This window comes from Ipomoea nil, unplaced genomic scaffold, assembly GCF_001879475.1.
Source record: "Ipomoea nil cultivar Tokyo-kokei standard unplaced genomic scaffold, Asagao_1.1 scaffold1407, whole genome shotgun sequence".
In the NCBI taxonomy this organism is placed as follows: domain Eukaryota; kingdom Viridiplantae; phylum Streptophyta; class Magnoliopsida; order Solanales; family Convolvulaceae; genus Ipomoea; species Ipomoea nil.
This window is the reverse complement of record NW_017617835.1, coordinates 550,355-569,008: the sequence shown is the minus strand read 5'-3', so window position 1 is coordinate 569,008 and position 18,654 is coordinate 550,355. Positions and strand designations below refer to the sequence as shown.

The 18,654-nt window shown below is 31.3% G+C and overlaps 1 protein-coding gene across 2 annotated transcripts; it reads left to right on the top strand.

The window, feature by feature from the left end:
- The first annotated feature begins 3,947 nt into the window (after positions 1-3,947).
- On the top strand, positions 3,948-9,314 carry LOC109186923 (protein NRT1/ PTR FAMILY 6.2-like). Of its 2 annotated transcripts, none has more exons than XM_019337117.1 (6): positions 3,948-4,062; positions 4,288-4,390; positions 6,140-6,357; positions 7,222-7,769; positions 8,090-8,436; positions 8,524-9,314. In XM_019337117.1, exons 2-6 carry the CDS (start codon positions 4,297-4,299, stop codon positions 9,051-9,053), a joined length of 1,737 nt encoding a protein of 578 aa, XP_019192662.1. In that variant the 5' UTR covers positions 3,948-4,062; positions 4,288-4,296; the 3' UTR covers positions 9,054-9,314. The 2 variants fall into 2 exon arrangements, with proteins under 2 accessions (XP_019192662.1, XP_019192661.1); XM_019337116.1 differs by having other exon boundaries at positions 3,948-4,135.
- The last annotated feature ends 9,340 nt before the right edge of the window (positions 9,315-18,654 follow it).

Below are 18,654 nucleotides of genomic sequence, written 5' to 3'. Positions count from 1 at the left end.
AGGATATTCATCGTAATTTGAGTGCGAAGAGAAGATCGGGCCAACCAGATTCACATCATTTAGTATCAGAGCACACAGTTATCTTTTCACGAAGACTCATGGAGCTTCATTGGTGCGTGGAGCGTGAATTCGGGACGAATCCCTCTAAAGAAAGAGGGAATGTTGTGGCCATGTGAACTGTTAGAATATTTTATAATTATTAGTTTTATTAATCAATTAGGATGATTATCTTAAAATTATTTTATATTTATTTTGTTAGAATTATATTATAATTTATGTTTATCTTAAGTTTGTTGGTTAGGATTAGTTTATTCTATTATTAATAATTATCTCATTCATGTGGTTGTAATATGCTTGTTAATGGCTATTTGAGGTCATTGCATGCATAATGAAATATAGAGTTGAGAATTCGATCATGTTCAAAGCTAAGTCATGGTGATACTAACTTATCAAGTATGAAACCTCACTTGTGGCGTCTTCCCAAATCTTCCGTATCACCTTATAACCCAGTGTGGTTATGACTTATTAAAACCCAAAAGTTAACCTTTTTCCCAACCTAAATTAAACCTTCGAATCAAATTCACCCAACCAAATAAATCATTATATGATATTTATTGTAATTTGAGTGTGAAGAGAAGATTGGGCCAACCAGATTCGTATCACAACAAAATCGAGTTTAACCCAAGTAATACATGTTTAACTCTTACCGTGGGACAAAATGAATTTTGTGCAACTTGTATTGTTCTCGAAAGAGTTCTACTACATAGACTCTTAAATCATACTCTTAAATTTTATTCCTTATGGCGGGCATTAATAGACTACTTTTTTATGTGAGTTCCAATACAAATGTTTAAATCAAAATTTTGTAAAAATAAATTAAAATTGAGAATACAAAATGGAAATACATAGAGTATTTTCCTTCTTAAAACCATTATTGCATTAAGAACTATGACTCTTACTGTTGGACAATATGAGTTTTGTGCAACCCGTTCTGTTCTCGAAACCATTACTAGAGTAAGACCTTCCACCCACCAATGTAATCTCCAATTGGAAAATTTTTAATTTGAAGATAGAATTGTATATATACTTGTGCAAATACACATTTTTTTTCCAATGTGGGATGAATGCTATTTAAAATTTTTTCAATTCCATTTTTTCTAATTCAAATGAGTACACTTTGAAAATTAATTTTTCATTTACACATTATCTATTTTAAGTATATAATATACTAAATTAAACATCTAACTTAGAAGAATACGGTTCCACTTTGTCGTAACAGAAATTGAAAATGTACTTCACTAAAAATGATAGCACAAAATTAAATGATTAATTTAAATGTTATTTTTTAACAAAATTTTCCAACAATATATAAACGGCCCACACCAGTCATTAGGTAGTGAGAACGTGCTTATGGGTCAACTTGGGAACACAAAAATAGATTATCCTAAACTAGAAAGTGAATCTTATGATGTGTAATTGAATTGGTCGGTTATTAACAAAGCTTATTAAGTTTTTTTTCTTAATATTTAATCTAGTATTAGTTATAAAATTTATATATTAAAAATATTATTAAATACAAAAAAATTAAATATTATAAAATGATAAGAAAATAATAGAAACAAGAAGACTTTGTTTAATTTGATCAATAAATAGTAAATAGATAAAAATTAGATAGAGAGAGTATAAAATTTATTTTTCAGTATTCTTTAATTTTATTTATATATTTAAAAATATAATTAAAATATCTACTAAATACAAAAAATTCAAGTTTTACAACTTATAAAATGCTAATGAAACAAAAAATTGGTTTTACAATTAAATAATAAATATGAAAATTAATAAATATGAAAATTAAAGTTACATATTAAATAGGATATATAAAGATAGTTATTCAAATTACTTTTTTTTTTTTTTTCTGGGTTGTGTACAAGGGAAATGAAAGACAAAGCATAAACATCACAATGGTCCAAGTTCGACTCTTAAGTAGAAGTAATCTATTAATATTCTTGGTTTTAACATGTGAACTATGGACAATTTAGACTGGTTTACCTTCTTGTAGTTCTTTGCTGATTAAGATCACAATATAATGTGAAGTCGTTCAATGCACGTTTTCAGATACTAATTGCGGGTTTCTCTCGTAAAAAATAAATAATAAATAAGTCACACTAATCTCAATTAGGCCATTCCAATGGAATCGACCTTGACCGACATGTCAAGACCTTCTAGGGAAACATGGAACATATGCAAACCAAGAAGTAGGTGGCTCCCATGAGTTGTCACCAATTATAGAAATTATCAGACAAGTTAGCTTTTCTCTAAATATGTTTAAATTACTTTCATTGTTTAATAATAAAACCACAGCCATGTCAAAGTGCGATTTGGTTCCAATTCATTTTTAGTTTTATTAGTCTATGGATAAAGTTACCGAGGACAAAAGTTTTATCAAAATCTTTCACCATTAATTTTATATGACAATAAAATTCTTTTATTCATTAGTTATTATAAATTAGTCAATCGTACCCAACTCCATCTACAAAAAATTAATCCATTTAATATAGTATGCCACATCAAATGATAAATGATTTTGGTGAAAACATTTGATTTCTATAACATGATCCTTAATAAGGAGTATATGTAAGTATTTTATACTATATTTAATTAAAATACATATTCTGCACTTTAGCTGCTACTTTTTGTGCTATTTTATAGAGTTAATATCAAATTTAGTCATCGATTATATATTGATTTAGTTCTAAATATTTTTTGTGCTCAATTAGTTAGGGAAAAATCATTGAAGTCAATGACCCCATTAAACACAAAAAGACGTTTAGAACTAAGTCGAGAAAAACCACTATAATCGATGATTAAATTAAATATTAACCCTATTTTATATGTAATTATAAAAAGCATATTCAAATAGTTGAGCATATAATATAAAAACATATGTATATTGTTCACATAGACTTTTAGTTGAGATGAAACATACCCTTTAAGTCAAACTAACTCCACTTATTATTTTTAAATAATTCCTTAAAATTTTTATAATTAACTTTTTTTTTAATAAACTCCTAATAATTTAGAAATTGAATTATAAAGAATTTGAATGAATTGAAGCATTATTATTCGCGAATAAGACGTACACTGAGGGAGTAATTTGATCTTTATCTCCTTAAAAATTCACTGTCTGATCTCCATTTTTAAAAAAATTCCAATTCCGTATTGACGGGTGTGTTATTCACGGAAAACATTTTTCTTTATCAGGTTTTGTTGCATTTCATAAACTATCTTGATGGGTGTGTTTGGTTCATTTTTTAAAAAATGAACAGAATTGTATAATTAAATATTTGTTTCATAAAAAAATCTGTGTTATTTATATATTCTTTTTTTTTTAAAAAAAAAAAAGAACAATGGTTACATTAAAAAAAAAAATGGTTTCTCCGGCTTCGAATTGGTGTCCAATGATGTGGGTTTTCGTGAAGTCATTTTCATAAATATGGGCTGCGGTGAAAAATGACTTTCCAAAAAAAAAGTCATTTTTCAGAAAAATAGTTTTGTTATCCTTTGACTGGAAATCAATTTTCATTGATTTTAGTATTTTTCACCTTGCCAAACACTAAAAATTTAGGAATTATTTTTCAAGTTTTCAAAAATAGACAAAAAAACAAATCAACCTGTTGCTCACGAGTTAACTCGAGAAGCTTTAATTTGTTCAAATCTGACTGTCAACTGTTATTCGATTCTTTTTCCTTCTATTGTTCATACTTTAGAGTTTGACTCTTAAAAAAAAAAAAAAAAAAAAAAAAACCTCACCCTCAGAATTTTGGCATTAAAAATTAATTCCGCCTATCCGATCGAAAGAAGTGAATATCTGTTTGTATTGGGAAAGTAATAAAGCTATGTAGCTGTACTATGTTGCAGCCTTGCCACTAGTGGAGTATCTATTCAAAGCCCGAAACCTTTGCCTATAAAAGGCGAGCTTTTCAGGCATCATATCTAACTCAGGTTTTAGAGTATTTTATAACATATATCACCAAATAAAGCTTCCCCGCCCGCACTTCTTTGGTACTCTCCACTCTCCTCCCCCCACTTTTTGCATCTCTGATCTTTCACTTCCTTACGTTGGACAAAACAAAGGGTTTCTCCATTGTTTTGCATATATACCCACCCATATCATTCAATTCATATGTGTCTGATCTGCAGAGATTATGTTCACACTTCATCTTCTTGAACTGTTTGAAGTTTTAATTTAAGGTTGTCTTTATTTTGTGTTTTTATTTCTTGTGACAGGAGAGCAGGATGAGCTGTGTAGTTGCAGATGCTGTGGACTACCGGGGATTACCGGCTGATAAATCTAAAACTGGTGGTTGGGTGCCGGCGGCTCTTGCACTAGGTTTGTATTTTCTCCTCCAAATTATCTCATGAACCAAACCTCGTAATCGTTATGGTCAGATAGATTCTTGTTTTCTCTTTACTCGTATATTAATATATATATTCATGAACAGAGGTTTGGTGACTTAGAGTTAGTAAATGAATATTAAGTGAATAATGGTAAAAGTTGTACAAGACATGTGCATGTTATGATGCCCAAATTGATGGTTGGGTATGTGGTGGGGGGGCATGTCGCAGGTACACCATAGGTGTGTGTTTGGAGTGGATAAGAAATAAGAATAGTTGGGGGTTCATGCAATAAGGTGACAAAAATAATGAAGGTCCACAAATATTTTTCTTAAGATCATCAACATGCATAGGTATGTAGCTGCCAAACAATTAAGATCCAAACTAATAATGAACCATGCATATATATATATATATATATATATATATATATATATATATATATATATATATATATATATATATATATATATATATGCTGTCAGTACAGTGATTCATTATTGGAACACATTCATAAGGGCTTTGCTGCTCTCTGGTCTGCAGTAATAAATTTAATTTAGAGGAAAATAATAAAGTTTTTGACAACTCATGCATGATTTCTCCACTTAACTTTAAATTATATATCATGATACCTCAACAACCAAATATGCTTTATTTCACGTGTGTATAGTACGATGTTTGCATCATTTTGGGTTTGAAATGAATCATTTATGTTATTAATTAAACCTGCCCAATGCAGGCCACCAACATTACTGCTCATTCACATGAATATTTTGTATTCTTGTTGAGTAAGATTTCAAGATAATAGTTTGGTCTTATGTTATTTGTCGATGTGATTACTAGATACCAAGAATCATTTGCTTAAAGTACCAAAAAGCCTTTATGCAATTATGCTAATATGGAATAATACTTTGGCGTGTACTACGCAAAAAAAAAAAAAAAAAAAAAAAAAAAAGATAGTGACACGATTGGTATTACGGGAGTAGCGAGGTTTGAAAGAATTACACGTTACATAAGGTTCTAACATAGGGAATTAGTTTTATAATTAATGAAATCTTTTAAGAGTGTGCTTCATTTTATAATTATTGCAAACTTGAAAATTTAGTAATGGTAAGATCCCACCTAGCCTTTGGTTTGGAGGGTGTAGATGTGCCTACACTTTTAATTACAATGAGAAGTGTTCTCACTTGAACACGCTCCCCTCTCTCTCTCTCTCTCTATATATATATATATATATATATATATATATATATATATATATGTTATGGTGCATATATGACTGCATATGCATCTGGTACAAATTCAAAGCCTTCACCATTTATTTTAAGATGATATTGGGTATAAGAATTATGAGTGTGCCTTAGAATATATAATAGTAATACTGTAATATTGCTCTAATCAATCCTCCTTTTCCATTGTTTTTGGAATGGGGAATCTACTTTATTTTAAGTGGGTCATATATTAGTGGCACAAAGCCGTCTTCCATCATTTCATTAGAAAAAAAAAAAAAAAACGCCCAAAATTGTCCACATAAATTTACATAAAGTTGATTGTGTAATGGTCATTTCATGAGGTGTTGTAACTATGTAAACCGTTAATTACATAAACTTTATAATCAATAAAACAACAGTTAATATTCTTACTTTTTTCAACTATTTATTTTTCTATTGATATAAAACGAATTTAAATTTTGAAGTGAAGTTTGATATATCTCTGCTTTAAACTTTATTTTTATTATTTATAGGAATTGAAATAGTTGAGAGGCTTTCTACGATGGGAATAGGAGTGAATCTTGTAACATACTTGGGTGGAACCATGCATCAGCCTAGTTCGACTTCAGCTAACGTTGTTACAGATTTCATGGGAACATCTTTTCTTCTTTGTTTGCTTGGAGGCTTCCTTGCAGATTCTTTCCTTGGCAGATTCAAAACCATTGCAATCTTTTCCACTATACAGGCAGTAGTAAGCTCCTTTCCATCCTCTCTACTTTTATCATCCTCAACAAAATCTAAAAAGAAAATCTTATAATTTTCGTTTCACATAATAAATACGTATTTTATCTGTCACTTTTTTATATATTCGATTTACTATATTAATCGGTCATTGTTAATTGAAGGAGACACATAAACTGAAACGAAGAGAATATATAGTTAAGTGTTTGTATGGTCTGCATGAGTAGATCCAAGTAAAAAAGTTCATTTTTCTAAGTTTATAAAACTAGAGTGTATTTTTTAAAAAAGAAATTATATGTATTTTGGGTCATTTTAAAACACTTATGTCTATACTGAATTTTTTTAAAGAAAAATAAAAAATATTATTATAGAGGCAAACGGCTTCTCATGTACTCCAAAAAACAATTTAAAAAAGGTCATATTTTACTTGGAACAGAGCAACAAACTTTTGACCAAACAGGAACTGGCACTACCACATGTTATCATCTTCTTCACGGAAGATGTTACAGTACTTGCTAAGTCACTTCGATTATACAGTGGAAAGTTTACGACAAGTTAGTGGTGTTTGATTGTTTTGAGGAATACTACTCATAATACCTTTGAACTTTTTGTTTTAGTCCTTTCATGTATCTTATACTATGTAAAACTTGGCTTTTATTATTATTTTTTTAATGGAGTTGAAGATAGAATATATGATATTCTAATTAATGATATGAATATTACAATTATTATACCATGAACTAGGATCACCTTGCAGACCCTAATTTAAAAATTATGAGTCTATATTATATTCAGTCAACATATTATATATCTGTAGTTAATTTATTATATATATGTACTTTTAGTTTATTTACATGCACATAATTTGTTTCAGGGTACGGGGATCTTAGCAATAGCGACCAAACTACCACAACTAAGGCCACCGCCATGCGACGCTCATCACCAAAACTGCGAGCCAGCAAATGGATTTCAGATGGGAATTCTATACTTAGCATTATATCTCATAGCCTTAGGCACCGGCGGTCTAAAATCAAGCGTTTCAGGGTTTGGGACCGACCAATTCGACGAGAAAGACGACAAGGAAAAGGTTCAGATGATGTATTTCTTCCACAGATTCTTCTTCTTCGTTAGCATGGGGACTTTGGCTGCTGTGACAGTGCTTGTGTACATCCAAGACGAAGTTGGGAGAAGCTTGGGCTATGGGATCTGTACAATTTCCATGGTTGTAGCCATGGTTTTACTCCTCTCCGGGATTAAGAGGTATAGGTACAAGAAAAGCTTAGGAAGTCCGATTGTCCACATTCTCCAAGTTATTATGGGTGCCTTTAGGAAAAGGAAGATGGCCCTCCCTTATGATGTTACCCAGCTTTTTGAAAACACCCCTCCAGCTTTTTCAAGAATCCATCACACTGACCAGTTTCTGTAAGTACCTTTTTGTGGATAAATCTTTCTTAAATGAATATATTAGGGCAACCGGCCAAGTCAGTCAGACTGCCGATTTGGTAACCAAAAAGTTACAAGTTCGACTTTCCGCCAAAACAGCCTATTGGTTTTCTTGACTTTCAGCCAGAATGACCTATTGGTTTTCTTGGTTTGAGGCTGTTTGAAACCCCTGGTTCGACTTTCAGTCAGAATGACCTATTGGTTTTCTTGGTTTGAGGCTGTTTTCTGGGTTGAAACCCTGGGTGAATAGTCATAGGTTTATGTGGTGTTTATTTCTAGCCTTTACTATATATGTACAGGGCTTTGGACAAGGCAGCTATAGTGGCAGAAGGGGACTTTGAGGAGGATAATAATGGTGGCACAGTTCCTAATCCTTGGAAGCTAAGCACAGTGACAAGAGTGGAGGAAGTGAAAATGATGGTGAGGCTACTTCCAATATGGGCCACCACCATCTTGTTCTGGACAACCTATGCTCAGATGATGACCTATTCAGTGATCCAAGCTTCCACCCTGCAAAGATCAATAGGAAATTTCCAAATCCCTGCAGGCTCCCTCACCGTCTTCTTTGTGGCTGCCATTCTCATCACCTTGGCTGTTTATGACCGTGTTGTCATGCCTATCTGGAAGAAATGGAAAGGAACCCCAGGTAATTAAAAACTAAAATAATCAACAAAAAGTCACATTTTTCTTCTCTAAAATGTCAAATTGTTATTCATCATCATTGACGTTGCAGGTTTCACCAACTTACAAAGAATGGCCATCGGGCTAGCGCTATCCACCATGGGAATGGGAATAGCAGCAATAACAGAACACAAAAGATTAAGCGTAGCAAATTCCGAGGGGCGCAACGTTACAACGTTAAACATGAGTGTTTTCAACCTCATCCCACAATTCTTCCTAATTGGTTCAGGCGAGGCCTTCATCTACACCGGCCAGCTCGATTTTTTCATCACCCAATCACCCAAGGGGATGAAGACAATGAGCACCGGCCTCTTCTTGACCACCCTTTCCCTCGGCTTCTTCGTCAGTAGCTTCCTCGTATCGATTGTCAAGAAGGTGACAGGACGAGGGAACCAAGGTTGGCTGGCCGACAACATAAACTACGGACGCCTCGATTGCTTCTACGGACTTCTGGCTATTCTTGGCGTGGTTAACTTTGTTCTCTACGTCATCTCCGCGGTTTGGTTTAGGCGGAAGACGAACAAGAAGGGGGGAATGCAAATGGAGAGTATGGGGAATGGGAAAGGTGAGGAGAAGTGTTAGATAGGATAGGGTTTGTAAGTTAATAATTTAACATGCATGTTTGTTTGCATGGCCAGCTCAGTGTGGTGTACAAAGGGTGCATGTGGGTTGGTTAGGTTGTGTTGTTTTGGGCTTTTATTGATTGTCTTTGGAAATAATTATGTTTCGTCAGTCCATGCAAAGACTACAACGAAGTGTAGTCTTGGAATAGTTTCGATTCCATGTGTAATAATGTTCTCAAAATATATCAATAGATTTTTTATGCTTAACTATATAGCGTGAGGAAATTTGTTTTGCAAAAACAAAGTTGATCGAACGAAAGTAAATATTTTCAAGAAACCTTAGAACTTAAAGTGAATTGAAGAAAAGGATACGATATAGACAGTAAAGTGCATGAAAATAAATAAAGTGACAAAGGAATTTATAGTCGGGGCCGGTTTTTAGTTTTGTGTGACTCGGTTCTTAAAATAAATGAGGCCCTATCAAAAGCCTAATTTTTTTCTAATAAAATAATTTTTTGAAAATTAAAAGTTGTCACAAGCTAGAATTGAACCTTAGACCTCTCAAAAGAAACACAATAATCACATATTTCTACCATTCCTCTATGCAATCTTTTAAAATTAATTGTAATTTTTATGTAATTTAATATCTTAACTAGTTAAGTAAAAATTAAATATTGGGCCCTCTAATATTTGGGGCCCTGTGCTGTTGGGCTGCTTCCACAGCCCAAAATCCAGCACTGTTTATAGTGGTTCAAAAGTGAAATTGTTAGGAATATGTGAAATAGATTTCGATAATGTAGAGTGTATTCATATAAGCACTTTAGACCCCTCATGTCTTGTCCTTAGACATCTTCACTTGGTTAAATATAATACTACTAACTAGGTTAGTGGTGTCATGTCCTAATTTCCAATCCAAAGTCATGGGTTTGATTCCTAGCAAGTCCATTACTATTTACTTACTAGTCCTTGCTCATTATTTGGGCTTTATTATTTATTATATTTATTTCTTGGCAATTTATATCCTGCACCACGCCGCACGTTGCATTGTGCGCCCAGATGCAAAACGACGTCGTTTCAATTTTATTTTATTTTTTGGAAATTTCCCGCGCCAGTGTTTGGCAGTTACTTTTTCTTTAAAAAAACCCATGTTCAAAAATGTACATAATGTTATACTAGAATACACATAATTGTATACATGAATGTACATAATTATATAACAAAATATACATACTCTTTTTAAAAGATAATACACATAATCTAACATAATACATAATAAATATAAACTTTTAACATAATACACATCAACTCTTAACATAATACACAAAAATTTCCTGATTCGGATGTACATAATTGTATAAAAGGAATGTACAGAATTGTATAAAAAAATGTACATAATTATATGAACAAATATACATAATTGTATGAACAAATATACATAATCACAGCAACTTCCTACCGCGCCTCCCAAAACGACGTCGTTTTAGGAGGCGCGCGGCGCACAGTACTACACGCGCCGTGGTGTAGGGTATAACGATTGTTATTTCTTAGGCTCTTATCTCGGGGCTTTGTGTATGCTCTTTTGTACCTAGTTTCCCAAGCAATATTATTATAATTTGTCTACCCCCATCTCTTACATTTATACTTGGTTTAATTTATGATTGACTCGGGTTCCATAAAACTATCAAATACTAACTATGGTAAGGATTAGAAATCAATCCTTAAACTTAAGCCTAAGATCATGATCTGATATAGTAGAGACTAAATATATCCTACCAAATATGCATGTATAACGTCTAACACTCGTGTTGAAGTTGGAACATAGATATTGATCATGCCCAACTTGTTACATAGGTAATCTATCCGAGACACATTTATGATTTTTTAAAAAAGATCTCCTAATTAATTTTCTATCTTCACGCACCCTGTAGAAATTAAGTCTTGTTGTATATTTTCAGGAATGAAATGACAATCAGATCAACTTCAATATGTTTGGTTCATTCATAAAAGACATGATTCGCTGCAATATGCAGAGCCGCCTGATTGTCATATCATAGTTTCGCAAGAATAGGAGCCTTGAATCCTATTTCATTCTAAATGTGATATATCAACTAAATTTCACAAGTTAGTTGTGTCATTGCTCTATACTCCGACTCTCACTAAGGATCTCTTCGTTTATTTACATCTCTAGCTTCTAAATGTGTATTTCAATTGATTCATTCACTTAGCAAGATTTTGATTAAATTTATTTTAACCTATTGTTTGAATTTATAGATTTTCTAGAAATAGAAAATTACACATTAATTTGTGTGGTTTTAAATTTTTAATACGTTAAAGTCTCATCATCAAAATATATTAATTATATATAAGTAATCTGGCCTACCAAATAAAAGTCAAGACGTTATTCAATTTGTAATAAAAAATGTCAGAACTCTATGATGACCGTCATTACTAGGGGCAAAAGCATGTATACATGTGCAACCCTAACAAGTTAATCATGTTATTGACTTGGTAATCATAAAATTACAAGTTCAACTTTCAATAAGACTGTCCCCATCCCTGAAATTACTCCCTTTTTTTAGATGATGTGGCATTTTGTTAGCAATTTTCTTTTATTTTGTTTTGCCATGTCACTTAGCAAGCTTGCATCTGCAGCTTTTGCTGCCTTTTGCAGCAAAAGCTGCCAACGTGACTATTTTTTTTTTTTTTTTTTTTTTTTTTTGTAACCGAAGTTTTATTGTGTTTTTTTTTTTTGTTTTGTTATTTCATATATATATATATATATATATATATATATATATATATATATATATATATATATATATATATATATATATATTATAATAATAATTTTAATGTTTAATTATTATTTAATTTATTTTTAGATTATTGTATTGAAATTTGTTACATAATGCATTTTTAAAAATTTAAATTTTTATTTTTTTTATTTTTAATTTGTTTTATAATCTATTTTTTTTACTTAATAAATTTTTTTAGTATAACTTGCATTTGGTTATATATATATAGTACGAATAAATTTTTAAATCATTTTTAAAAATTACATTTTTTATTTGAGGTCATTTTTATTATTTTTAGTATTTAATGTAATTTATATATTGATATAAATTAATATATATAGAGAAGAGAAAATAGTATTTATTGAGAAAAATATATTAATTTTTTAAAGTGATGTGAAATTGGGGCCCATTTTAGAAAGTTGGTTGGAATTGTAGGGATGTAGTGTGAATAGTAAATGATTTGTAAATTGGGTGATGTGGAGGTGGGACCCATTTTAGAAAGTGAGAGAGAGTTGCTGGAATGGGGTTAGCCTAAGAAGTCATGATGATATATTTGACATTCTTAGTTTGACCTGATCAGCTATGTGCAACATATATATATATATATATATATATATATATATATATATATATATATATATATATATATATATATATATACTAGTATTTTATATGCGCGATGCGCAAAAAATATATGCGCAATATTAAAATTAAATATTAAAATCTTAGTTATATTAATTTTTTTAAAATAATAGTGTGTGTGTGTGTGTGTGTGTGTGTGTGTGTGTATATAATTGTATAATTCATATTAATATTATTGAGGTAAAAATATAGAAATGATAAATTACTAAATATAACTATGGTAACATTTTAATTAAAACCTAAATGAATTCAAACTTACCATTGAAGGATGTAAGAAAAAATATTGTGTATGCATGTCCATGGTAATAATAATGTGGAAAGATAACAGAAGTTATAACGGGAAGGATATTTTTGTCCAACAAATTATGTAGTACAACTTTTATAGCATAAGGTACAAAAAAAAAAATTAACAGAAAAAAACGGACATAAACCAGGGGTATAACCTAGATTGAAACTTATTATGTTTTTAGATATATATATACTAATTTATTTCATTGTGGTTCTTTGTCGACTAAGATCACATTCGAGTAGTGACTACGAGTTTGCTTCGTCACTAAAAAGAAAAAACAAACAAACAAATTAACTTGCATACATGTGCTCATATCTCTTACATATTCAAAATTTTACTTTATAGAGCCAAAGAAACCAAATATAATGTTTACTAGCTACTTAGTCTTGGAACATATACATATGCATTTATTGTTACTTGTTAGACGCCCCACCCTGTGAGTTCTTACTTCTTATTAATGGAAAGATAACGTATAAAACAATGAAAAACTAAATCAAGTGAAACTTCAAAAATCATACCAAATATAGATTGGCAAACACCTAGTGCTAACCATTTCTCTGTTTTATAACTCTCTTCATTAATAAAAACATGGTATAATCTCTTTTAAAAACAAAATGAATTTTAAATATTTAGAATTTGCATTGTAATGATATTTGAATTTATAGTATTGAAAACGTCTTAGATTCGATTATTTGTAGTAAAATAATAACTATAAGATCTTCCGTTCACCGACATGAAGAGTGGTGTTGAAGATCAAACATATGAAATGATAAATGTGTAGTACTATATATATGTGTGTGTTTTACATGAAAAATCATATGATTTTAAACATCACCCCAATAGGGGTATGAGTTTCAACGCAAGTGATAAATATCAAATTGTACTATTTGTATGGTGTATAAACTGATCAATTTTGGATTAGAATTACTTTAATTATGTTTAAAGTGATCAATTATGAGATTAATTGTGTAGGAGGAGCTAATGCAGGCACATATCAAGTTTTGGAGGTAAAAAGACTAAAACAAAGGCAATTTGGAAGCAAATAGGACAAAATATGATGGGAGCAGGATACGGCATCACAAGAGGCTGTCACGCACGTGAAGCAAGGCGTGAAACCAACACAAGAGAAGCATTTTCTACAATCACTAGCAGTGTCACACTTGTGATCCCAACTTTAGAGAGCCACTTTTGCTATCACAAAGCATGTCACGCCATGAAGAATGTTTGTGAATGTGACTTCTGTATGCAGCTTCGGCTATCACGTACAACGTCACGCCATGGTTCTTTTCGTGAGAGATCAAACTTCAGAAAGTGTAGCAAGGATGTCACGAGGCCTATCACGCTCAGTCATGACAATTCTCGTTATGAGCCTGATCCGTAGCTATAAATAGGAAACTTTTGTTATGAAAGCGATAAGTATTACATTAAAAATATAAGTTAGTTCTAAGTATAAAAGTGATAGATATTATTTTAAAAGTATTAGATTTTTGTATTATAGTTACATTAAAACTATTAGTTTATTACTTAATTAAAACTTTTTTTTTTGTATTAAAGCGATAGGTTTTAATATTATTATTAGTATTTGATATAAAAGTGAAGTATTATTAAGTACTAGTAATTGTCTCGTGCGATGCACGAATTATTATTAATTTAAGCAAAGAAAGTAATGGTTGTGAAAATAGAAAAATGTAATTGAGTTCTTGAGGAATTAGTTTGACTAAAAATGTAAGTATAACTATACAATGCAATATTTAATATCTTTAAAATTTTAATTATGCTATCATTATGTTGATTTTAAATTTTATTGTTACTTGTATTATTATTTGAATTTGAATTTTTTTAAGGAATTAGAATTTGAAATAACTACTTTAATTATATAATTAATGTATTTAAATAAAAATTGTAAATAAAATAATAGGCGATATTTGTCAAAAATCTCCACCAAAAACTTATTCATTTAATTTCTCCTGTTTATATATGTGGAGTCAAATTAATTATAATTGAGGTTTAAATGAATATATACACAAATTATATTAAATATAAAACTTTACCAATAAATTTGAACACAATAAACTTTTTCCCCATACTTCATTATACTTTAATATATATAGAGATAGAGATAGAGATAGAGATAAAGCTATAATAATAAAATATAATTTATAAAATATAAATACACATAATAACTTCAAAAAAAAATATGTATAAATACATCTACCCACACAATTAATGCATTCATACTTGCTAATCTTGTTTCTATCAAAATGCATTCACACTTTGGAGGGACCATTTTGTGGGTAGATTCTGTTTTATTATATATATATAAAGATATAAAGATATAAAGATAAAGAAAAGATAAAGATAAAGATAAAGATTATTATATATAAAGATAACTGAATAATCTTTAACATTTTATTAAGGGGGAAGGGGGAATTGGTGCTTAGCTTGCGATTAACGCTTGACTACTCCTATTAAAAGTCGAATTTAAAACTTTGTGATTACCAAATTGACAATCCAACAAATTTAGTTGGGTTCTCCTGTACAAAACTGCGTACCCACCCTATAAAATTACCTCTTTGGGCGATGGATTACCGGCCAATTTTTTTTTTTTTTTTAAACACCGGCCAAATTAATTAAATAGCAATCATATTTTGTTTTCATAGCAAACTAGCAAAGGAAATATTGTAAACGCAACGAATCCAAAACGGGAAATTAAAATTGATAGCTAAAACAAATACTGAATGCAACGTCTCATCTTCCATGTTACCAATCTTTTATTTTTGGGATGACAAGAGAAACTCGTGATGATATGCATTTAATAAATCTTACTATTGTAAAAATCGGCCTAGGCGGCCGCCTAGGCACCCCTAGGCCGCGGCAATTTTCCTCCTAGATGGCCGGCCGCCTAGGCGCCTAATTAGGCCGTTTAGGCCCTAGGCTACTCTACCGCCCAACTAGCGTCTAGCGCCTACTGCAACCATGACAAGTCTTATCTTATTATTATATATAAATATATAATAGTTCATGAATCATACATGAGGGGTAAATCACATTAGCAAGACCTTAAACAACGAGCTCGTTTAAGAAGGTGTTGACAAGAATCAAATTCGTCATAGACTTTCAACAATTCAACATGAAATTTTCGAAACTAAATTTTTGTGCTCGAGCAAAGGAAGAGGTCACTGCTCCAAAAAGAGCAAGCACACTTTGTGCACTAGTGCAGGATGTCACCCACGAGCGTCAGTAGGAGTATTAGTGAATAGGATTTTCGATAAACTACTCGTGTTCGTGTTCGGTAAGCGTTTATTTATGTTCGTTTATTAAGGTAAACGAGCATAAATAAACAAATTTTAGAGCTCAGTTCATAAATAAATAGAATCTGAACAGTTGTAGACTCGTTTGCTAAGAGCTCGTGAACAAGCTCGTTTGTGTTCGTTTAATAATGTTTATGAACATGTTCATGAACAAGCAGTTAAGCATATATATATTAATAGTTGTTGTGCTGTTTGTTTGGTTATTGTTTGTGAACATATATTATTTCTTATTCACGAACGAATTGTGATCATGAACATGAGCTTGTGTTTGGTTATTAAGTATTCATGAACGTGAACGAACGTGTTCGCAAATATTAATGAACATGTTCGTGAACGCTAAAGAACACTAATGACGCTTAACAAACGAACACGAACAGAATTTTTAAAAACCTTAACAAATGAACACGAACACTCCAAAAATCTTAACAAACAAACTTCATTCGTTCATGTTCGGGGAGGCTACAAGTGTCCATTGACTCTTTCTAAAAGATTTCAATAAACAGTGTGTTAGTTGCATGATTTTTCTTCTTATACCCATAATAAACAATATCCCAATTATAAGTTTTTGTTTATTATTTTTTTTTTAATACTGTAATGGGTGTTTTGTTGAGATTGGAAGACGTTCTTCTTTCTCCTTCAGTAGTCTTCTTCTCCGGTTTTCTTCATACGCCAATGAGTAAAGTATATATATCTCAAGATTAGGGTCAGTATTCAGTCAATTATATCAATTAACTGATAATTAGTAATCAAACCAATTGAAATTTGACTTTAAATTGGTTATTAGTTATATTATAATATAATAACGATTGATCATATACTTCAACCGATCTGGAGCAGTTTAAGAGTTCCAAAAATGACAGTTTTTTGTTTGTTTTATATATTTGATTGATTATTAAGTAAACTGGCCAAATATTCACCTCTACTCAAAAACAGTTAGTACACCCTCTCCCCACGGAAGAGTTGGTAAGACTGAAGAGTCATAACAGAAAAGGGATTGGAAAGCAATGCAATTTTGAGCACTAAAAAAACAGTTTGGATATCATTTCGGGTAACATAATTAGCTTATTAGTCAAAATTGACTTATTTGACCATTATTAGTTGTTTAACTTGGTTAAACAACCCGTATAAATGTTTGATTAATTAACTTTTTGTAACAGTTCATTACTTCAAAACGCTAAAATTCAAAAAACTATTCAAAACAACTTTTAGATAAAGTCATTTTCTATGTATTCAGCTATCAGCTAACTAATTTACCAAACATCTTTCTACAATCAACTAATGCTATCAACTAGTCAAACCTGCTAACTCAATAAGCTAACAGCTATTTATCAAACACCCCAATATAAGATGATCATAATACCAAAGTACAAATACAAACTAGTAAGCCATCAAAAACTAAAGGAGACTTTTTCTTTAGAGGGGAAAAAACCTTGTGCTAACTGCTAATGCAAAGCAATCAAAGTTCAGCGCCAAGTGGCTAAGAAATTGTTGGGCGGAGACTGAAGGGCCAAATCCAGCACCCTATCTCTCAAAAAAATGTGACAGTATATAAGAAAATAAAATTGCACTTCGCTGCGAGCTATAGCTTTTAGCATAGTGGTAAGCACTTAATACTGACAGCATCCAACCTCATCATATTACATCACATACTCACCATTACAATGCCTTTTAAGTTTCAAAAGCTGAAAGAGCAAAGATGTAAGAAATGGTGACTCTGGACCTTGCAGAAAAGTAAGCCATTCTTGCATTCAACTCAGACCAATGTCTCAAGTTTGTCTCAAAACACTATTCTGCAGAGTTTCAAATAAACTGTCCCGAACAAGTACAATACAGATCGACAATCCTCCTTTGATACACAACTTTAACGAAGAAACAGAAATCATCCAAACCAAATGCAAGCAACCACGACAGAACTTGTTACCTGGGGCTACTAGTAAAGATCACATCAAACCCCATGTTCAAATAACACTCATCAAATTTACAAGATTTATCTACTGTTCCGTATATAATAGTAGATCATACTAATGCATCTTAGTAGATATACAAGAGTCAAGGACTACTGAAGAAACTTGTTGGAGAACAGTTTTAGCACTTTGGGAAGAACTAATGGGGCGTTTGGTAGACTGGAATTGGAATTCCATTCCTACATAATTCCTAAAAACATCCAGAATTCCTACATTTGGTAGGAAGGAATTAGATATCCATGGAATTTCAATTCCTTCATTAATCCCAACCCCTCCCCATGGGATTTTTAATTCCATGAATTGTGGGAGAAAGGCCGGAGTGATTGGACAAAAATATCCTTCCCTTTCTAAATTGGAGTGATTGGACCAAGGACACTTTTGTGAGTTTTGTCCTTAAAATACTTACGAGCTGCAATTCTTTTCCCCCTAATTCCCTCCTTGCTACCAGACACCCCGCAATAGAGTTATCTAGCATTTCCATATGATAATATCCATAGATCATGCCAAATATATGACCATTCAGTAATAATAGTAGTAACAATATGCATCAAATTATCAAGCTTGAACAGCTGGAACCTGAGATTGCCTCAAACCAATAATATAGCAATACAGAAATGAA

Excerpts from the sequence above, each read along its gene's own strand:
- LOC109186923 (XM_019337117.1), top strand. The coding sequence starts at position 4,297 with ATGAGCTGTGTAGTTGCAGATGCTGTGGACTACCGGGGATTACCGGCT. Across the intron at positions 4,391-6,139 it reads GCCGGCGGCTCTTGCACTAG|GAATTGAAATAGTTGAGAGG; the intron begins GTTTGTATTTTC and ends TATTATTTATAG. Across the intron at positions 6,358-7,221 it reads TTTCCACTATACAGGCAGTA|GGTACGGGGATCTTAGCAAT; the intron begins GTAAGCTCCTTT and ends AATTTGTTTCAG.